This window comes from Camarhynchus parvulus, chromosome 4, assembly GCF_901933205.1.
Source record: "Camarhynchus parvulus chromosome 4, STF_HiC, whole genome shotgun sequence".
Lineage (NCBI taxonomy): Eukaryota > Metazoa > Chordata > Aves > Passeriformes > Thraupidae > Camarhynchus > Camarhynchus parvulus.
In genome coordinates, this window is record NC_044574.1 from 61,227,343 (window position 1) to 61,249,650 (window position 22,308).

Below are 22,308 nucleotides of genomic sequence, written 5' to 3' on the forward strand. Positions count from 1 at the left end.
CAAACCAGACAAGGAGAGTGGATTGAGCCTCCACAGTAAAATGTGGGGACTGGTAAAGGCAATGTTCAACTCCTTGCTATCAAAATAGCCACAAAAATTATTTTTTCCTTTGCAGCAGAGGGAGAAAGGGTCCACAGAAAAACAAACACAAGGTGGAGAGAGTAGCAAAGGGAATAGGAAAAATAATCAGGAGGATGGTGAGAGGGAAGAACAACAGACAGCAGGAGGGAAAGGAAAATGAAACAGAAATTGAGAAGGAAGAGAAAGGGAGAAGCCAGACAGGCTCTGAAGGAGGACCAGGGGCAGATCATGATGCAGAATGAAAATGAGAACTTGGAAAGGGACAAAACCAAAGTTCATCTTGTCAGGAGTACTTCTCAGCAGGCAAGGTGAATATTCCTCATCAGTTTATTCAGGTCAAATGAGAAGAAAAGAGGAAAAGCTCTTTTTCCTGAGTAAACGAGGGCCAAAGAGGGAAATAAACAGAGGGAATTGTGCCCTCTCCTCCTCCTTTGGAAGATCTCCTCTCTGCAGATGGAGTGGAGCTGCTCTTGGCACTGGGAGCTAAAACTTCAGGGAACACACATCCTCTCCTCCCTGTCACACTGACATCCAGTGGAATACGGTGGGATATCTCTGGAGCACACCTGCCTTGGAGAAGGGCCTGTCTCTTTTCTGTTTGAGCATGAGGCACTCGGTTGCTGTGCAGTAATAACTCATTGCAGAACCTCACTACAGGATATTGCACACCCCATCAGGCCTTTCCCAACTCTTGGAAGCTATCACTGCCATTATTACCACTAACTTACAAGCACCTCGACAACTCTTGCACCACCAAAATTAAATGTACGACTAAAAACTAAAAATAAAGAAAAAGGAAAGAACCCCCACCAACAAACCAACAACTAATTAGCACAAAAACCAAAAATCCCCCCAAAAGAACCTTGTGTTCCCACGTGTGGTCACAAACTGCCACCTACTGGCTCCCACTCCTGCGCTCGAAATGTCTGGGTGGCTTGGAATGAGAAAAGGGCTGTCAGCAGCCTGGGCTTTATGGCCCTAAATCACTCAGCTGTCACTCAGCTGCTCCTCAGTGACTTGGCAGGACACTTTCAGGTCACCCCTGTGCCATCCCGGGACAGGGCAGGTATAGCAGCACTGTGCCCAGGCTTGTGTGACAGGTGACAAGACACAGTGAGGCATTTAACACTAGGGAAAGCCAGCAAACAGGGCTGGAGGGGACAGCCACCCACCTACAGCACCCTTCTTGGGCTTTCTGAGCCCAAAAAACCACGGGAATTATACTCACACACAACATTTACACCTGAACCCACTGGCAAATCCGAGCACCATATCGACAGTTTTGATAAGCAGGTACAAAATCTGACCTTAGGAGAGAAGGGCAGAACTGTGGAAATCTCAGCAAGCAGAAATCAGGCCAGACTTCCTGCTGAAATTCAGGAAATTTTCATCATGTAAATTTCAATACAGAGATAAGGAGAAAGTTTCAGACTGGTCTGGAAAGGCTTTTATGCCATAACAGAGACTGAACTAAAAAGGACATTTTTTCCAAGTGTCCAAGAAATGTCACCACAGCATTCCCAACTCATAAGCACTCCCACAGATGATTAAGAGACTATACTTCCTATAACTCTTCTGAGCTACCATGAACATGCCAGAAAGAGAAAGAAGCACATTTCCCCTGACTGACTCCTGTTTCCTAAGCCAATTAGGACTGACAGCAACATAAATGTTCCTGGTATTTTTCCATTTCCCAGATTTATCTATAGACTTTGCTCTGAATTTAGGGGAGTCAGTTGTCAGAAGAACAACACACTGTCACAGCCATGGCAAAATCACCTCAGTCTTCCAGCCTGGAAAACACTAAATTAGCCCAAATGCCACATTTATCTGCAGTTTCGCTTTTGACCAAAGAAATTTCAACAAAAAGAAGAAGTTATTGTAATGCTGGAATGACCTCTACTACAGAACAGAAGAATTTCAGCAGGAAGATCACCCAAAAACCCCACAGGCACAGAGTGCCTGCATTTTTTTTTACCTCATAAAGGGCAAACCTGGAGCTGTTTTCCTGAAGCTGGCAGCATTTCAACTGACTAGAAACTTATTGAAGAGAGAAGCTGTAAATCCAGTTCCTGCCCTCCCCTGTACAAAATCACACAGAGCTATACTTAAACCATAAAACAATAAAGAATATGCAGCTAATTTGACGTTACACAATCCTAGGGGTAAAAGGGAAAGGTCTTTACATACCTCAATAGATACAAGTATCAAAATAATCCCATCAGAAAAGTTGTCTGATGTCCTGGGACTCGGCTGTTTCTGGAAACAAAGGGCTGACAGGAATTATAACCATCGACAGATGCAATAAAGAGCAAGATTGCACAATTCTGGCTTTTCCAGAACGCAACAAAGTATTTCGTTTTTCTTGTGTGTGAGCACACAGGCCCAGCCCTGACTGCTGTAAAAAAATGCCTTCTGGGAGAAAGTTGGAACAATCTGTTTTCCTTCTCTGCTTTTCAGCACAACTTCTTGCAAAACACAGTTTAATCCCTTTTTTTTTTTCTTTTTTTTGTCAGGGAGAAGAGCCTATGGAACACCCCTATTAGACTGCATACAGATAAAAGTTATTCCATATGAACTACAAGGGAATTTATCAACCCACAAGTCATTGACCTGTTTTTTGAAGATATTGACCTGTTTGTTGAAGATATGAAAAGAACCCACAAGTGAAAAACAGTTTGTATGAAGCAAGGCAGAATTTGATGTCCCGTGCCAAAGCAATGAAGCCCTCAGTACTTGCAGCGCGGGCACAGGGAAGGGAGGACAGGGAATGTTTGGGATCAGGATGGAAAAGGAACGGGTTCACTTTGCCACTTGTCCTGGGCTGAGAGGGTAACACGGCTTTATCCAAGCCGCTGGATAAAGAAAAATCCACGGCTGTCTCAGGATTTGTAAAGGGAAAAGAAAAAGAAAAAGAGAAGTGAAGAAAAGTTTTCAGATCAGTTTAGGCCATCGGCCAGGGCAACATTATTTCCCAAAGGCGGTGCAATTAACCTGAACTGTGGTTGCTTAGAGCAAACAAGCAAACATTTTAAAATAATCAATTTAAGAACATCATCAGGTCAACTGCTATATGCCCACAATGGGCCGTTCCCAAAGCGTTTTACTCCTCAAAGCGTTCAAAACTGCCCAAACCCAATTTGAGGGTTAAACCAGAATTATTTTGTCTGACAGCTGAGCCCTGACACTTGTGACGGCTCTGAACACATGCTCAGAGACCTCGGACAGACCTGTGGCTATTCCTTTAGAGTTATCCACTGTAATAAATAATTTAAATATTTTTTTCTTCTTTTTTTTCCTTTATTTTTAAAGACGTCCTACTTCCGGCCCCGCGGTGCCCTCAGCACCGCCCGTCCCGGCCCCTCCCGCTCCCGCTCCTCCCGCCTCAGCGCTTCCCGCCGGCTCCCTCGGGACTTACCGGGAGTCAGGAGCCGCTGCAGCCCCCGGCGGCCGCCGGAGCCCCGCTCGCGGCAGGTGAGGAGGCGGCCGGGCCGGGCCGTGAGGGGAAGGAAGGGGGCGGGATGTGCCAGGCAGTGCCCATGGGTTCGGTGCGGGAGATCCCGGGCTGGCCGTGCTGTGGGGTGGGGAGGTGGCACCGAGCCTGCTCCAGGAGCCGGAGCCCATATTCTTAGGGCTTCCCGCTCTTCTGCTGCCTCTGGAAGTGGGGGTGATGACACTCACTGTCCCCTAGGAGAGGCTGACGAGGTGAGAGCGCGGCGGAGGGACGGACAGCAGCGGGGCAGTGGCTGCCTTAGAGCTGCAGAGAAATCTACAGAAGGTTTCTTCCTCCTGGCCAATGCACTCTAGTAAGTAGAAACTCCTTTTGAGCAGAAACTCGTCAATTTACGAGAAGGAACGTTCAGTGTGCTCGACCTCGGTGAGCCTTTGAGGCAGGACCGGGCAGCCGTGAGGGTATGCCTGAGGTGATCATGGATCCGGAGCGGGGTCTGTGGGAGCTGCCGGGATCCAGGTTCCTCAGGGCGAGCTGCCGAAGCAGTGGGAGGCTGTTCTTGTTTTTTAATTAATGTAGCCATCTGTAAAATTCAGTAATTTGCGCTGAAGTCGTGAGGCACAGAAGTGTCTCTGAACTGCAAACATAATGATAGTGCTCGGTGGTTTTCCCCTTCACCAAAGATGACCTCATGTAATATCGCCTTGTGGTGCAAAACAAGGAAGGGCAGAGCTGGACACGGGGACAGTCCCTCCTGGCCCACAGAGCTGCTTCCAGTGTCCCAGAGAGAGCTGGGGAATCCACAAGGAGGAGGGACTGGTAATGGTGCCACCACAGCTTGGCTCACAGATGGCCAAGGAGTAACCTGCTATCAGGGTGTCTGTCTGCATTCCTGCCAAAAGCACAGATGATATTTCCTAGTTGTTTTAAAGGGAGCTCTGCTGGAAATTCTGTTTCACTCATCATCTGTGCTGTTGCAGCCTGCTTCAGTAATCAAGCTGGGGTTGCTGAGCTGCTGTGTCAGAACTGTGGCTGGTTTTGTGTTAAAGGTGCAAAGGGAGCAGTTTTGAGGTTTCACACAGAAAAAATGATGCACTGATACACCACCATGCACTATGCTTGGTGTTTAGGTGCAGTGTGTAAAAACCACAAGTCAACTCCATCATCACAAAACACAATCATCACTTCATGGCAGTGATGATTCAGCTGCTCATAAAGCTCTGGATGGAGCTGGTGAGCTCCAGAGCTGTGTGAGACATGCTGGGAACTCACTCCAATCTGGATGTGGAAACATCTGCACTGTGTGATACCAGTTAAATGGCTGTTCATGTTTCCCTGGTGAGTAACTGGGAACTCATTTGCTGGTTTCTGCTTTCAAATAGCAAGGCTTTTCTTTTCAAGGCTCAGTTTTAGTGTGGGAAGACACTGGCCTTGCATTTAGAGAAGCAGATGGCAGCCTTTCCTGAGCTGTCTCAGGTTTTATTAGGATGCACTGCAGTCGCTCAGGCTTTGGAACAGAATTTGTTTCATAAGTATGTGGTCTCTGTGCTGAACGTGAAGAACTTTAAAAAACAACACAAAACTACCAAACCCAAGAAAAGTAAATTTTTTAGCATGTCTGGAGCAGCAGAGAGCTGGGATTTTCCAGCAGACAATGGGGAAATACCTAGAGGTGGTAACAATTCCTCTTTTAGGTCTCATGGACAGTCCAACCTTTTACATTCACTTTTTATGCTATCCCAGCCATCACTCTCTAAACACTTTTTCTGTGCAAGAGGTCAGTTTGGAGAGCCCAAGGAATGCTTTATAAATATTTGAATTACCACTGCCTACAGACAGACTGTTGGTAAAGATCTCTTGATAAAGAGCAGAGCACATAGGCCCAGCCAGTTCTGCCTAACCCCATTTTAAGCCTATCAAGCAAATCTAACTGCTAAATGACATATTTCCTGGAAAGATAAATCTGTCTCGAGAGGAGCTTGCTGGCAAGCAGTGATGAGTTGTGGCTGCTGTGCTTCCAGGTATCTGGAAGCTTCCAGGTACCCGGAGGTTCTGTGCAGTGAGTGGAGAGGAGCACAGGGAATATCTCAGTGCTGACACCAATCTGTTGGGTTCTGCAGCCGCTCTGTGCCGTGGTTTTGCTGTCTCCTGGCTCCAAGGGCTCCTCTCGCCATGAGCTCCTTCGAGGAGGCCGAAACAGAGGAGACAGTGACGTGCCTCCACCTGACCTTCTACCACCCCGGGCAGGGTGAGAAGATGATGTTCCGCTGCCTGGATTTCTGCAGGCGGCAGCAGCTGCGGGCGGACGACACGGCCAAGTTCGGCCGCGACTCCAGCCTGTGCCGCTACAGCCTGGTAGACACGCGCGTCTCCCGCATCCAGTTCTCCCTGCAGTTCTACAGGAAGCTCCACAGCTCTGAGTACACCTTTGAGATCAAGAACCTGAGCAAGAAAACGAAACTGACCGTCAACCAAACGGAGCTGGGTTACTTGAACAAAATCGACCTGCCCTGGAAGTGCATCATCTGCTTTGGGGACTACCAGATCCTGGCGGAGATTCAAGAAGGAGAGGCCATGGATTATTTTGAGACTCACTTGCACTTGGCTGAAGCACCCATCTTACAAGAAAGGTGCCTGCCGTCCCTGCAGCCTATACCTGAGAATGGCATTTCTCCTTCCTTTCTTCTTGGCCAAGGCAAAAGCCCCACAGAGATTGATGAGAACGAGCTGTGCTAGCGGGGAGAAGGAGGCTGGATCAGGTTTTCTAGCCTCGAGCACACACAGCTCTCAGCCCAGTGTTCTTGGTGGTGCTCACTGACTGATGCACATCAGTCTTCTTTACTTGGTGTTATCAGCACAGGCATTCCAGAGCACTGCTCCCTCCACAGGAATGGATTCCTGACACTGCCTTCTCGGAGGGCTCTCTGATGCCCAGAAAGGTGTGGGAGACGAGGGGTCACTCAAATCCACAGAATCCCAGAACTGTGGCCACGTGCCTTGGAGGGATATTTAACAGGGATTAATACAGAGCGTGCACAGCAGGGTTTTGGTCCCAGCCAGGGGGTGACACAGTGTCTTGTTGCATGTTTTATTTTGTGCTCTGCTTTGCACACCAAATCCCAAACCGTATTTTTTGCAAGCCTAGGTTGTGACTTCATAGATTTTGAACTTAGAAACACTTTGTCCTTTTATGTTTTTATTAGCTTCAAAGCAAGGTTTCTTTTTTATTTTCACTTATTTAATTAACATATATATATATATATTTTTGCAAGTTAACTACTTTTGCTTGTGACATAGACAAATACGTAGCATCAATGATCACGGTCTATAAAAATCCACATTAATTTTACAATAAATACATTTTGTTCCCTAGTAAGGGTTTGCTCTGTTATATAGCTGCACTCTAAAAGATTTTTTGGAGAATAAAATTATTTCCAGGACCATCAAGATAAGAGACTGACACTGGCACTATTCCAGGCTTTCCAAAGATGCCATGGCTCCAAGGTAAGAATTTACTTAAATACTTTCAGGAAGCTTTCTACCTCTACTCCTCTACCCAAACCTCTCTATAATTTTCTGGTCTTTTAAGTATTTCTCAGATTGTCTCAGTCAAGTTTTTCTTTGTCAGGGGCTCAGCTTTTCATTGGCATTTGGCTTTTTTATTTTGGCAAGTACTTTAGCTTGCTTGAAAGACACAATGGGGAAGAATAGGAGTTACCCACTTCATCATCCCTGAATATTAGGATGCATTTCAGCATTAATCATTCCAAGAAAACCATAATTATAACTGAGGGGAGGAACAGCTGGGATTAAGGCAACCAACCACGAGTGAGAGAAAGCCACATGGGAGAGGCAATGAAACTCAAACACAGGCTTATGCAGGATTTGCCTGTTCATCTCCTCTGTGACAAAATTACTTTGTTGCCATGTTTTCCACTCTTGGAAGCTGGCTGTGGTTTCCAAACAACAATCACTTGCTCAGCTGTATTTACCTGAGGAAAGAATCAACCATGTAAAATGAATATTAAAAAATGGATTGTCTCCTATCACTACATTGATCTGACCAGCAGAAGTTGATTTACACAAGGAAGGTTATTTTGCCTTTAAAGGGTGTGGGTACAGCTGCTCATTTCCAACAGGAGAAGGGCTCCATGCTCCCAATTCCCCAGGTCTTCTGCAACAGGTCCCCAGAAGGGACACTGTGGGATTGAGCAGGGCTCTGACATGGCTGCCACAAACCCAGCAATAGATACCACACTGCCAAATGTAAGACTCGTTGAAAATTTTAATGACTCTTCAATTTGTACAGATAGGCGTTTTACAGTACCCTGGAACTGCTTCACATGAGCTGTTTGTAGAATCCCTCCATTTCTCAAATACTCACAGAGATGGAGCATCACTTCAAAAGTCACCCAGCGTGGTGCACTGAGCACTGCATATGTTATCATCAACCATGGCTACAGAACATGCCCATCACAGAAAAAGCTGGAGTCAGCCTCCTTTCTCCTCAGTGCTTGTTCATCCCAAGGGCAGGACTGTCAGCTAATTCCTCAAGGCATGGTCAGGATGAGGTCACCTCATGTTCCCTGGCCAGGAGGAGCAGTGACCAGTGCAAGGGAGGTGACAGTTTCAGCAGGTAAAAAACATGTTATTTACATGTTGAGGAAGTTGACTTCCTTCCCCATAGGAATATACTATACAAAGAAATATCCAAGAGAAGTCACACAGCAGTAGCCTAGGCCAAACCCAAAATATACATTTGATGTGTACAGGTCTTTAAAGCTCATTACAAGTATTGCAAATGTAAATAATGGCAGTCAAATATTTCCAGTGACATAGCTACAACTGAAATGAAGAGATGGAATGTTACCAACAGGATTTAACTGAAATGAAGAGATGGAATGTTACCAACAGGATTTATCTGTTCTCTCAGGTTACTTGTACACATTTAACCCTAGTGTGCAGGATTTCTGTTCCTTATCCACACTGTAACGCCCCAAATATTCCAGATAGCTTCAGATGAGCTAAACCACATTTTCCACACAGCTTTCACCAACAAATTCAGTTCTGATGACTGACAGAGCAGGTTCATTACTTACCACAACATGTTCTTTTTACTCCAAAACAAAGTTAAACCCTGTCACCCTTTTCCCCCTGGAAAAACGAGACAGCTGCACAAAATAACGGCAGAGTAGAATGGCTTTACTTTGAAACTTTGGGGAAAGCTTGAGACCTGCAAGCACTTTGCAGGTTCTCTTTTGTTAAAAAGTAAGATTGACATGGAATACTGGGGGAGAACCACAGCACAGGACAGCAGTGGTGCAGTCACTGAACACCTCCTTGGATTTCAGCGTATTGGCAGGATTAACCATCCACTTGAGAGGCACAGGAAAGGCAGAGCACTTTAACACACTGTTAAAACATGAATTTTTCTTTTTTCTTTTCAAAATGCAGGTGTAAAAATTCAGTCTTTAGGTTCTTGTTCTTCCCACCCTGCCATCAGCAGAGCCATCATCCCTCCCTGTTTGCTCACTGGATGTTGCTTTTCCATAATTGTTCTAGTCCAATGGAATTATAAATTTTCCACAACTGAAGAATTTTAAGGACCATGTAGCAACAGAGGTTGGTCTGTTCAGGGGGGCTGGGAAAACAAGACTTTGGTCCTCCCAGTTCTCCACTGGTTAAAATTCCCATTTTTTTGACACATACAGAGAATTTATATTTTATTTTTGCTTTTCTATCTAGCACACGCTTACTAAGTCTGGCATATTATTATACAAGGCAGTACCTTACCTAACCTGATGAGTTTTACTGTGTTCATTGAGGTTAACCATGCTTGGCATAAAGCAATTAAATAAATAAAATAAATGGAAAAAGGACGACAGAAGACTAGGAAGGCTTCAAGCTAGACAGGGGAAAATCTGCAAATTTGCCATGTGTCAAATTTGTTTTGCAGCTCTAAATAGCTGAAGAGCAAGTCAAAAAGCACAGAAATAGAAATATTTAAAAATTATTTCTCTATCTTTAAGTATTAAATTAAAGAGGACTGTTTTAAATTATAGAGAACTGTTTCTGAAATAAATATTATGCCAACGATGAATTTTAAAACAAAATCAATAGAAACATCATCCAGGAAAAAAAAAAGGCAAGTTAAAATATAGACAAGTCAAAGCTACGAAGCTCCAATTTAGTGCAGATAATTTTCTATTAAATCCAGATACCCAGAAATATACACAACAGTTTTCATAAAAGTGGAGAAGGTAGATGATAAAATTGCACTTAGTTCTGAATTCAGACTGTCGCTCGCCCGTCAGAAAAAGGGGAGCAGGTTACAAAGAGCAGAGTGGCCTCGTGGGTTCCATTCCCTTTGCAGCATTTGGGGACAGGCAGGGATGTCACTATCTGTCCTGGCGCTCGCACTCCGACAGTTCCAGCACGGGGTTGACGAAGCCGGCGTACTCGGAGTTGCCGTTGTCGTCCAGGGCGGCGGCGGCGCTGACGAAGTCGTTCTCCCACTCCAGCCCGTTGGAATCGTCGGAGGCCGAGGCCGGGTGGCTCCCCGGCTTCCTGCTGTTGAACTTCAGCGCCGCCCGCAGGATGTCCTCCTCTGTCCTGGAGCGCTCCCGCACCGGGATCATCCTGTTCATGCCTGCCATTTTGTAAGAGCTTACATGAGAGACGCGGGACTCCAGGCGGCTCTCTAAAATGCAGTTTATTCTATCTAAGAGGTTTCAGCAGCCCAGGGTCGTGGGTGACAGAGCTGTGCCTACAGCTGTCAGCTCCAGCTGCAAGCAGGCCTGGAGACCCCTTGGTTTTGGTTACATTGCATGATATCCTTTTCTTTGCTAGGCATTTTAATGCAGTAGAACCAATCTATACCTTAGCTATTATCTATAGCCTATCATAACTACTATAATTACCATATTCATGTTACTACTCTCCAATCACTAAAAGCTAGTCCATTACAGTTTAAGCTAGAAGTTGTTTTTCAGTTTTCTCGCAGTGGAAAATTCTGAGACGACTTTTTTTCTACTTGCAACATTTCCTGACTTGTTTGCCTGTGCTATCTTTCTGCTTGGTAAAAACATCTTGTTTGAGGTGGGTTTATCCTTTGCTCTAAGTCATAAAAACCCCTTCTAACTAACACATCCTTTGCCTCCTTGGTTAGCCAGCAAGACTGGCTCAGCAATTCTTTTCTTCTATATCAAAACCTGCTTCCATCTCTATTCCTTCATCAGACTCAACATTTAAAAATCTTTCTGCTAAGCATACATATCTGTGAGACTTTCTTGTCAAACTTTCATCCTTCCCAACACCATTTAACACACACACATGGGAAACACGTGAGTTTCACCTAACTTTTATGTTTCTGCCAGGAGAAATGAAGGTAGAATACGGACAGATACTGGTGGCCTAGGAAAAGACAGACCCAGTGGTCTAGAAAGGGTCTTCAGTTTGTTTAATTCCACACAAAATAAGGTTCTGGACACTGCTCAAAGACATCTAAGATTTCACTGGTTTTGTCAGTAATTACAGATGTTAAATCACCTATCAGAGATCACCTATAAGCAAATCCTTGCTTATTTTTGGTGACCCTTTCAATAGCCAAGGTCTCAATCTCCATATTGTGTTCTACTTTGGCACAAACACAGGCACAGCAAATGATAAGAATATTCTTTGGAAGAATTGTGCCTTGCTTTTCTCTGTGAAGAGAAATGTGGGGCTACATCTAAGATTTCACTGATTTTGTCATAATTAAAGATCACCTATCGGATTGGCTAAAAAACAAACCCCTGCTTATTTTTGGTGAGCCTTTCAATAGTCAAGGTCTCAACATTTTGGATAAACTTTGAACCAAGAGTTTTTGTAGGTTTAGTGAGCAAAAGAGGAATATTGTATGCAGAAAACAGCTGTAACTCCTGTATCATTGCTGGGATATAGTGGATATTTTTGCCCCCAGTGAGGGGGAGAGAATGATGTATCTGACTCCATCTTATCAGAAAGTTAATTAATTACATTATTACACTATATTATTCTATATTATATTACACTATGTTACATTACATCTAAACTGAATCTGCCAAGCACTCAGCTCTGCACAGAGTCTCGTGACTTCTCGTGCCCAACACACACACACACACTTGGCCCTGACAGGCCAAGGAAACAAAACACCATCACTTTGAGTAAAACAATCTCCATATTCATTCTACTTTTGTACAAACACAGGCACAGAAAATGATAAGAATATTCTTGGGAAGAATTGTGCCTTGCTTTTCTCTGTGAAGAGCAATGTGGGGCTACATCTAAGACTTCACTGATTTTGTCAGTAATTACAGATGTTAATCATCTATCAGATTGGCTAAAAAACAAACCCTTGCTTATTTTTGGTGAGCCTTTTGATAGCCAAGGTCTCAACATTTTAGATAAACTTTCAACCAAGAGTTTTTGCAGGTTTAGTAAACAAAAGAAGAATATTGTATGCAGAAAACAGCTGTAACAGCAGCAATGTTACTGCTGTATCATTGCTGGGATACTCCTTGGAATGCAGATCCAAGGTCCCAGTGAATGTTACAGTGCCAGTAATAAGGGCTTTTCCCAAAATACTGAAGTCAGACTCCTGACCAACCTCTACATTTTGAAAGGAAGAACAAGTTCTTCCTTCTGCTCCTGGCTCACGAGAGGGCAGCATTTCTTCACCATTACTTTTGTCAGGAGTTTACAAGTCAGTTCCACAAAATGCAGGGAAATTAATTAATTTATCTACTCTAGTATCCTAATAAGTGAATTCATTTAGTAGGGTTATCCCCACATTTATCAAAAATAAGGAACTTTTCTCAGTAAAAATAATTTACAGTTTAACCATTACAAACTTGTCAGAAACTCCATCAGAAACAAGTTTAAAATCACCTTCCCTTTTGAAAATGACAAATTTGCAATGAGCACAGCTTAAAATGTCAAGATCTTTAACTTTTGGGTTCAGGATGAACCTGAAATTCAGGATAAATACCTTCTTCATCTTCCCACTCTAAATCCAAGGAGGTGCTGTCATCATTCCCACTCACTGATTTGGTTTTGGTCATCAAGTCACAACTGCTCTCTGTGTTGGGTGTCAGCACTGTGGCATCAGATGAAAGCCCTATTTTAAAAAAAAGCAACCCATAATGTATTTTTAATTTGTAAATGTACTTGAATTTCAGGTTAAACATGCAAAAGTAAAATTTTAAATTAAGCTTTCATCGTGCTTTGTGGCCATTTAAACCTCAGGCATGCTGGAAAAGGTACTTCATCAGTTCAAAGAGTAATCAGTAGCTTATTAATAGTCAGTATCACTGAGATATTGCCTAATTACAACTAGAAAGGAATTTAGTAAGCTGTAAGCTGAGCTTGTATGAAGACCTGTAAAAAAAAAAAACAAACCAAATCAAGCCTCTCCTCCCCAAAAAACTAAACTACTCACACAGCCATCAGTCCTCCACCTTAGTGGTTGTCATGTACTGTCACCAAAACGAACAGATAAAAGCTTATCAAATTGTTGTCTTCTAAACTGTTGATGGAATTTTTTAGTACGGGCAGCCAAATTCACCTCTTGCACGTCATTAGGAAAAAAATTAAACATTAATATTATTCTAATTACATTGCCAAGGGATGATTAAAAAAAAGCTATAAACACACATCTGCATCTTCAACTGGTTTTACAAGAAATGTTCACCACTATCTTTTATTTATCAGATAAAAAAATTATCAGATGTTTCAATTACGGATACATGTATGCACATTTTGTATTTGTGTGTGTAAACATAAAACTAGAAATCATCTGTGTTTATCTAGAAAAAGAAGCAGCACTCTGTGCCCCTCAGGGTCCCTCAACATTTAGAGATGTGCCTAAGGAAAGGCAGACTTACTGCTGCTTCGGAAAGCTTCATACTGGAATTTTGTATTCCTCAGGAAAGGATCGAGGTCCTCCTCTGCCACACAGCTGCAAGAACACAATTTTTACAGCTTTAGAAACCTCCAGGGCTGCCATCAAAAATATGCTAATCCACATGCCCCCAGCTCTGCTACAAAAGCATGTAAACACTGGACTAAATGATTTATAAAATCATCTGCAAAATGCCTTTCTGTTCCTGTTCATCGCATCCTCTCCCAGCCTGTGTTTCTGATCAATTTTTATTAGTATTTTCAGTCAAAAATTAATTAATTAACTCAAAACAACTCTTCCCCTCTCTTCATCACTTTAGATAAAATCTGCTTAAATTTCAGTTCATTTTTGTAAGTGATGAATTCAAACCCTGGTCCGGCAGTCCTTTGTTTTTAAAATCTGGCCAGTTCCTACTCAGTTTTCTCAGCTCCTATTCTAAATGTGCTTCCATAGCAAAATTCCTCCTCCCCCCTTGTCTTCTGTGCATGAACTTTTTCTACAATCAAACACCATTCCACTGTAAATTTCTCCACTTTTTTTAAAGCTTGTTTTTCCCACCACCACCACTGAACATGGGAGGTGGGAATAAAGAGACTTAAAATAAATAAATAAATAAAATTAAGAATATTAATGAAAGAATGGGCAGACTCTATAAACCATTTAAATAGTGTGTTTCTACTGGGTTTTTAAAACAGGGTCCTGCACAATAAAAATACTTTACGTTAGCTGAAATTTTACATATAAACACCTTTCTAAAGTAAACCACAAAATGGATTTTGTGTGTAAATATCTGTTAGCAGCTGGGAGTAGCACTGTATGCAGCAGCCTAATAACTCCAGCAACAACCAGAATGGGCCCAAAATACCCTCTAGCTTTCCAGATGAGGAACAGGGCTACAGACAGTGAGGACTGTGAGTTGTTAGCAATAAAGTTTGTTCTCTTACCTCTGGAACTCTCCATTGTTAACAGCATGTGCTCTCTGCTGTGTTATCCTGTGCTGCCTACATTGCTATTAAGAGAAGCAAATAATTGAAAAAGCTGACCATTCAAAACAGAGCTCTCAACACTTTACCCTATTTTATGCATCCCCCAAAAAAACCCATCAGTTTTTAGAAACCTCAGTCAGGACTGCACCTGTCTTGTCTGCTGTCTTCTTAAAATGTTTTCTGTGCACAACTAACACCTGGGTGATGTTGGATTTCTTTTGCTCTGTGCCTAGGAAGAGTCACCCTGCCATTTAAAAGATAAATATTTCCTACAAATCCTTTCATCCCTGTGCAAAGCAGTGCTGCCATCTCCTCTGGCTGTCTCCATCAGCACTAAGTGCTTCATCTATATTAATAACAGCTTTGCTGCCTTGCAGGGCTAAAAGTATTAATAACTCTGCTAATGTCAACTTCATCTGAGAGCTGCTCTTTGCTTTGGGTGTGGGGAGGTAACTGCACTGGATCTTGTGTTTTTCAGTCCCAGGATGATGATGGTGGGGTTGTTTTCTGGCACACTTTGCATCCTGGATGTTTAAATGATAATAATTGCAGGCGGAAATGTGCAAATGGGGAGCGTAGAGAAAAAAAGTGGAAGCAGAAATATCACTTTGTGGTGGTTAGAGGTGAAAAGATTCAAGAACAGAGAGAGAAACAGACAGAAATTTGGCACAACACAGTCAACAAATCTGTCAAAATCAATTACTGACACACACAACCATTTTCTTTCAGGATTCCTATACCCATATAATGCCCAATTTAGATTACCTCCCTGTTTTGCCAGGTCACATCCCACTATCCAGCACTGCCAGTTCCAGGACACACACATATTAAAATTCCCTGCTGTTACAGACCCTGACATTTAGCAGGGCAACATCAGCAAGCCAAATGAGCTTTGAGAGAGGCCACACTTCCAAGGAAAAAGCCATTTTCCCATTTGTGCCCACAACCAGCAGGGAGATGAGTGATGCATTCCAAAATAGCTTCCAGTTTATCCAGAAGGGCTAAGTGCTCGATGCATATCTGGACAAAAACTCTTCCTTAAAATCCTTATGGGTTTTGAGGAGGCTGTTTGAGCAGGAGATAAGTGGTACTAATTTTACACCAAGAGGAAATTAAAATCTCTACAACCCATTCTGTCTTAGGTCCTGACTAAAAGAAATGCATATTAAAAATACTGAAAGACAAGAAATACAGCATTTCTTGCACAGAACTTCTATAAAAACCAGTTAACGCCATTAAAAAAATCTGCTTTTGTTGGCTTTCTGTAGATCATAAGTGGTAAGGAAAAAAAAGCAGGCAGAAAGGTCAGAAAGAATTAACCCTCCCACACCAAATGGCAAGGGGAGAGAAAGAAATGTGAAAGGAGAGCTATACTTAGTGACATAGAAATTAGATAAGTACTCCAGAGCAGGGTCAACACAGAACACAAAGATAAGGAGCAATACAGTGCACAAATATAAAAAGTACATTTTACAAATCTAAATGATGTCTAAATTAAACATGTGCTCAATTTCAAGTTTTTTTTAACTCAAAAGCCATCACAGATAATTTTTACATTTAAGATCAGTAACTTCTACATATTATATAAGAAGAGTGTGAAGCTAATTATAGATTAAAATTATAACTCATTCAAAATCTCTACACGGCAACAGAAGCTGTTTCAAACAATTATGGTGATTTTCAGCTGCTCCAGCCAGCTGCACTTCCAAATCTTGTACTTCTTTCTCTACTTTGCAAGCCAAAGCCACCTCCTTGTCAGGTCTCCTGAGATGGAAAGGGTATCAGGGAAGTCTGCATACATAGGAACAGGACAGAGGCTCTCATAAATATTGGGGTCTTTTTCCCCTCACCTCCAAGAGCTTTTTCTGCTTTGCTGCCCTGGCTGCTTGACGTTGTGCAGCATATAAAGCCTCCTCTTCTAGTCTTAACTTCTCCTCTTGTAAGGCTAACTGTGTATGAACAAAACAGTAATGGTTAACAAAAGCAGAACCTATCTATCTTCCTATTATTAAAGCCATAAGTGCAAGAAAACAAAAGAAAAGCAGCTAGAAAAGCAAAATAAAACAAAATTGACTGCAGCTAAAGCATTAACTGGGTTTAACAGCTTCCCTCCCCACAAGCAAACAGCCCAAGAAATTTAGGTAACTACTGAGAAAACATTTATTATTAGTGAACTAATAATATGCTGCAATGCTTTTTTCTATTTTATTATGGACTGCACAGCGAAAGATTTACAGATTTTCAGTTCCATAGTTCATTGTCACTTTAGATCAAAGTTCATCCAAGTTCTACATTGCATTGCACATCATATTCCATTAACTGCTGCAGCACTAAAACAGAATAACAAATTATGTTGGGTTTTTTTTCCTTAAGAAAGTTATGGAGAAAATTCAACACAGGAAAAGTTGAATCAAGAATATTCCCCATTTGGTCTTGCACTGAAAAAAGGGTCCAATTTAAGAGATCCTGGTCAGAAACCCAGCCTATTCATTCCATTTTTTCAGCTAAGAGGCTGTTAAAAAGAAGGAATTTGTGTACCTTGTGCACAAAAAATACCAATTGCTGAACAAAACCCAGTTGCTCCATGTGAGTGGAATCTCCTGGTGTCCATGGCTGACCCTAACATTTTTGGAGGAAAAACCATTTGCACTCTCACTGTAACCACTTACCTCTGACTGAAGCTTCAGGTCAACAACCCTCTGCTTCTCAGCAATGGAGTCGTAGTGTCTCTCTTTCAGGTCTGCAATTTCTTCCTCAGTCAGAGGCCTGGGGAAACACAAAAAAGCTCCATCCATTATTCATGCATGACAACCCTTTATTTGCACTTGGACATATCTGTGTGGTCTGTTCTGACCAGTCCTTTAATGCACATCCAACAGGCTCTGCTTGTGGCCTGCTCCTCCTGAAAGCTCCAGCTTGCTCAGGACACTGCTGTCTCTCCTTGCTCTCACAATATATATTATTTATAATTTATATCTTTACAGAAAGCATATTTTCAGAACCATCTCTGCTAACAGAACTACTGGAACAGACCGTTACTGTCACTGCAGTCCTAACCTCACTTTTTTTTTCCTGACTTGTTTTTGTCCCTTGTTTCTCCCTTACTCTGTTTTGTTTAGTGTTGCCAGTGGGACAGCAGAGGGAAGAAGAGGTCCTCAGGCTCAAAGTCTTACCTGTGACTGCTTCCTGGGCTCTCCCCCTGTTAAAATAAATAAAAAAGTCTGTTTTTTTGTAAAGACAGAGCACTTCCAGAACTTCCCTTAGCAAAGCAACCCAGGTCCATTTCTGTTCTCAGACTGAGGGCACTTGCTGAGTTTTATGCAGGAGTTACACCAGCAGCAAATTCTCCTTTGAGATTCCCCAAACACTCTTTTTCCTCACACCTCTTCTTTTCTTCCTTCCCAAAGTCCACAGTGGCCCCTTCCTTAATGGGTTATTTCCCATACTCCCCAAAACCAATCTCTTGGATCTTTATCCAAAGTCTTAAATTCATACTGCTAGTGCAAGGAAAAGAGAAAGTAAAAAAAAAAAACAAAAAAACCAAAAAACCTGTGATTTAAATCTACAGCTCAGCTTAAAGCAGAAGGAAGGTGCAGATGTTGGAACCATTTTTAAGGCTTGTACAAGCAGGTTTCACATAATGCCCCAGGTACTCACCTCATCACTTTCCACCAGGTTCTCAAACTGCAGAGGAAAATAAATAAATCATTTTCACAACTCAATATAACAAATCACTAAAGACTCATACAGCAAGTATGATTGCATATTTTATGTGTCTTGTAAAAACATCACTCCAGTTCTAACAGTGGGACTGTAACCCTACTTTCAGAGGAATTTTATTTTTAGAGGTGGACCTTCTTAGCAAGGTTTCTCCTCCTAACAGGAGAAGAGTCCTAATTAAAAAAAAAGCATTCTAAGCTGCACAAACTCACTCTCTTACAATGTGAAGTTCTGCAGCACAACAGATTTCCCCCTCTGTACACAACTTTCTGGACAGCCCAAGCATTACCTACAATAATTAATGTTATCCTCAGTAATGGGGGCAATCTGGCTGGCCTAGGACTTGCAGAACACTCAGGGAAAGTAAAGCAGGTTATTCCTGGTTAAACTTACACTGCCCTTGGCAAAAAGGATTGAAATCTGGAGGTTGGGAAAGGACCTCTGTGGACTACAAATACCACAAACTATAAGGTAACTCAAATCTGGGCTGGAATATCCCAGAATATTTCAGTGTTTATAAACTGCAGGAAGTGTTAAAGGCATTGCCAGGATTCAGCTTTTCCCACTTTTTCTTAAATAGCTAAAAATGTAGGTGCTCACCTCTATAGTGAAGTGTTCTCCTGTTGAGCACGTTCTAAAATACTTGGATCTGGAAAAATAAGTTTACAGTTAGACTGCAGAAGACTTTTCCATACACAGCAGAAGTAAATGAACCTGAGAATTTAAAATAGATTTTAAAATATATTAAATATAAAATAACAACAAAATCTTCATGTATTTAGCACATTGACTTATTAACTACAGCAGGGAGAGGCAAAAGCATGTAAATGCCTTCTGTAGAACTGGGGAAAAAACTACAACCCTTGTGAGATGAAATCACTTGTCAGGATGCTGGACTTGACATTTACAGACTATTAGCACGTTCTGCAATCCCTTTAATATGTTTTTCCTGGAAAAAAAACATTGTTCCAGGCAATTTCTGAAAATGCTATTGCTCACCACGGCACTTAACTCTTTCCTGGTATCTTGCACCTCATCAGTGCTGAACAATACATTTTATTTTGACAGCTTGGCACATCCAGAAGGCTGAGCCTCAGGGAAAAATATCCAATAAGAGGTCAAGGCAATACTTTTGAACTAAAATAAAAAATTTAATTCACACTCTCATTTTATACAGGGAATGGATTTCTTCCCTGATTTTTATTCAGAATTCTTCCTGTTTTATTTGAAATATTTTACAGGGGACAGTTAGCCCTGTCCTCTACAAACCCCGACACAGTGTTAAGTTCCCTGAATACATTTTTACCTAGCCAAGGAGGTTTGGCCACAGTCCAGAAGAACATTCTAACATAAACACTCTTCAGTGCAACATCCATTTCATCGAACTGTTTCCAAAACCAGGGTTTCCAGTTGCAAGTGCTGACTGGTACAAGGAATAAAGCCAGGGCCTCAGGGATTTCTCTACTTGCACGAAAAGATCCTTCAGCACTTGCAACCAACACCAACACTGTGACAATAATAAAAGCAACACACCAGCCAAAGCCTGAATTATTTTAACCGTATCAGATTTCATCTCCATCTCATTTTTCTTTGGAAGCCACTTTAGGGAGCGTCTCCCCTGGCAACTTGTTGCTCTACCCACTGGTTCCTTGTTGCACAACCTTTCCTGCCACTGAAGAACCTTTTCCAGAGGATTCACTGCTGGGAAACCAGAGAGGAAAGGCCACTTTCAAGGCAACTACGGAAGCCTGAGGTCATTAGGAACAAAAACAGAAGACCCATCAGCTTCACCCCTGCACAAAAGTTCAAGTGAAGAATCAGCAACCTATGAACACGTTTACACCTTTTATAATTTTCTTTAAGCCCTGCTTTTCCATAGTTTTCTAAGACTTTTGGTTGGATAGCTCCTGGAGAAAACAATTCAGCTGACAGGTCACAGGACCTATAGAGACAGTCAAATTAATCTTCCAAGATCTGAACTATTAAAGACACTAACTTTTCATACATATACATATATACACATACTCCATCCATATATATATACACATATATATATAAAGCAGCACAATTCCAAGCAAAGGCAACTTACAATCTTCCAAGATATTGAACCACTTACTAAAAACTCTGTACTTTGTTGTTTAATTAGGAGTTTATCTCTTACAGGAAAATCTTGGAGCATCTAAAAATAATGAAGCTGGGGTTGGGGGAGGATATGAGTGATTAAAGTAATCATTAAGTTGATAAGCTACATTTTTACATTATGGTGTTCCAGAAACAGCCAAACATAGACAGGGTGGTATCAATCTAACTTGCAAACTTTATAATATGCCACATTTTACAGTTTTGGTTTTAATAGAATTCCCTGCTCAGTGGAAGGAAAATAACCTCAGCACTGTGACACTGCTAGGTAAACTGCCACCACCACCACACCCAGAAAACAAATCGGATCTGAAGCACAGAGGCCAGCAGTCCTCTGTACATTTTATATGCTTCAAACTTTCACTGCAGGTTGTGCAACACCTGAACAACTAGACAATACAGCAGCAGGCAGGAAGATTGGTTTCACTGGCCAGGACAGCCTGGTATTGGACTAACAGATGCAGGGATTGGCACTAAATTTTTTGTCACTAAAATTGTCACTAGATTTGCTGAAAAAAGGGGTATTGGCCCGTGGAAGGAGACTCAGCAAAACACACAGGAAGGAGAAGCTTTCAAGTTGTGCAGGAAGAAGCTTTCAAGTACTGCCTGGCGTTCTCAAAGCACAACAAAGTGCTACTTCAGTGCCAGCTGTCAAGGCATCGGAGGTGTTCCCATCCCCTCTGGCGGAGCACTAAAAATACAAGCAGGTATCCTCTACATGCACTGCCCTGGTTTTTCACCCCTGCCTCTGAGAAGCAGCTCGTCTGGAAGGTGAGACTCGCCTGCCAGAGCTGGTGTGAAGCAAGAGACCACGCGCTTGCATCATGTAAAATGCCCAGCATATCTGCTGAGAGCAATTTCTACCCTAACACATCGAAAATAAGTGATGTGTAGGTATCCAGTGCCGGCCAGGGTATGGGAAAAGCCCTGTTTGCACTGTGCTTTTCCGTGAACTGCTTGTGGCAGAATGAAACAGGTTGTCGCGCGTTTCCAAGAGATAAGGATTCCTCGGAACCATTCTGCAACAGACATGAGTTCATCCGAACCATTCTGCTCCTGATTTATCCCAGCAGCGGCTCAGCCTCTGACTCACGGCGAGGACGAGATCACATTGCAGAAAACCGGGTGTTTTTCCATCTCTCCCACAAGCACGGCCGCCTGCAAGGCTTTTGACAACTGACCTCAAAAACCTCTCTGGGCACCTCCTGCCGGAAAAACACCGGGGCTCAGGAGCCGCTGACCCTGGAAGCGCATGAGCCCCGACCGCACAAAAACCGCACCGAGCCCGGCGGCTCCCGGCGCCTCCGTCCATCCCCCCCGGCACGCCAAGGAGCCCAGACCCCGCATCCCTGCCCACCCCGCCACCCCCGGTGCCCCACGGGGAAGGCGGAGCCGGCGGGCCCGGCACCTCCCCGCCCCGGGGAGGGGAAAGGGGCAGCGGCGCTGGATGCTGCTCACCCTCCGCCGCGCTGGATGCGGCCGGCATCCCTCCGCAGGAACAGGCCGCAGCACCACTGCGCCCAGCAGTTCCCCATGGCATCCTGCTGGCCGCAGCTCCCGCCGCCTCCCGGCGGCCGCGGACCCCCGGGAACAAAGGGCCGGCACCGCCGCGTGGCTGCGCAGGGCCGGGCGGGGCTGGCCCCGAGCGCCGGCACCGCCCCCGGCTCCGGCATCATCGGTGACATCGGCCCGGCACCGGCCCTGCCCGCCAGAATAATCCCGCCCCTAGAGCGGCTTCCCCCGTGGCACGGCCCCGTGGGGTCATCGCCCCTGTTCTGACATGTGAAAAATGCATGTATTTTATGATTGGCTTTTTGCAAATATTAAAATGAATATTATATGTGTTGTGTTAGAAAATAATGCTGTATTAATTCTCTTAAGTAGTGTGGTAAATATAGTTTTAGGTTATAACAAAATGTTAAAATAGAAACTATGCTATGTAGGATACTTTTTTTAAAGAAAGACTTGCAGCGAGATAGCAGCCACAGGACAACCAAATCTTTCAGAGAAAA

At 43.1% G+C, this 22,308-nt stretch overlaps 3 protein-coding genes across 5 annotated transcripts in view; 1 reads left to right on the top strand and 2 right to left on the bottom strand.

Moving 5' to 3' along the window:
* Positions 1–3,594, bottom strand: part of ALPK1 (alpha kinase 1) — a 32,518-nt gene extending 28,924 nt beyond the window's left edge. The window contains exon 1 of the mRNA XM_030947784.1: positions 3,500–3,594. The gene's annotated coding sequence lies outside the window, so the exon portion shown is untranslated. The remainder of the gene's footprint in view (positions 1–3,499) is intronic.
* TIFA (TRAF interacting protein with forkhead associated domain) lies at positions 3,467–6,852 on the top strand. Of its 2 annotated transcripts, XM_030947782.1 has the most exons (3): positions 3,470–3,555; positions 3,773–3,887; positions 5,653–6,852. In XM_030947782.1, the coding sequence occupies exon 3, from the start codon at positions 5,705–5,707 to the stop codon at positions 6,266–6,268; it is 564 nt and encodes a 187-aa protein (XP_030803642.1). In that variant the 5' UTR covers positions 3,470–3,555; positions 3,773–3,887; positions 5,653–5,704; the 3' UTR covers positions 6,269–6,852. The 2 variants fall into 2 exon arrangements, with proteins under 2 accessions (XP_030803643.1, XP_030803642.1); XM_030947783.1 differs by lacking the exon at positions 3,773–3,887 and having other exon boundaries at positions 3,467–3,555.
* Positions 6,853–7,799: 947 nt separating this feature from the next.
* Positions 7,800–21,951, bottom strand: AP1AR (adaptor related protein complex 1 associated regulatory protein). 2 transcript variants are annotated; one of them, XM_030947780.1, is made up of 10 exons: positions 21,755–21,951; positions 18,758–18,806; positions 18,095–18,121; positions 17,611–17,636; positions 17,107–17,203; positions 16,288–16,386; positions 14,396–14,460; positions 13,435–13,508; positions 12,540–12,668; positions 7,800–10,181 (listed from the first exon to the last, which is right to left on the bottom strand). In XM_030947780.1, exons 1-10 carry the CDS (start codon positions 21,829–21,831, stop codon positions 9,931–9,933), a joined length of 894 nt encoding a protein of 297 aa, XP_030803640.1. In that variant the 5' UTR covers positions 21,832–21,951; the 3' UTR covers positions 7,800–9,930. The 2 variants fall into 2 exon arrangements, with proteins under 2 accessions (XP_030803640.1, XP_030803641.1); XM_030947781.1 differs by lacking the exon at positions 16,288–16,386.
* Positions 21,952–22,308: the final 357 nt, after the last annotated feature.

Bases quoted from the DNA above. Each gene is read 5' to 3' on its own strand.
- TIFA (XM_030947783.1), top strand. From the start codon at position 5,705: ATGAGCTCCTTCGAGGAGGCCGAAACAGAGGAGACAGTGACGTGCCTC.
- AP1AR (XM_030947780.1), bottom strand. From the start codon at position 21,831: ATGGGGAACTGCTGGGCGCAGTGGTGCTGCGGCCTGTTCCTGCGGAGG. The intron at 17,204-17,610 runs GTAAGACTTTGA...GTGTTTCCCCAG, and splicing joins AGCCCAGGAAGCAGTCACAG to GCCTCTGACTGAGGAAGAAA. The intron at 10,182-12,539 runs GTATTTATCCTG...ACAAAATGGCAG, and splicing joins AGAGTGGGAAGATGAAGAAG to GCATGAACAGGATGATCCCG.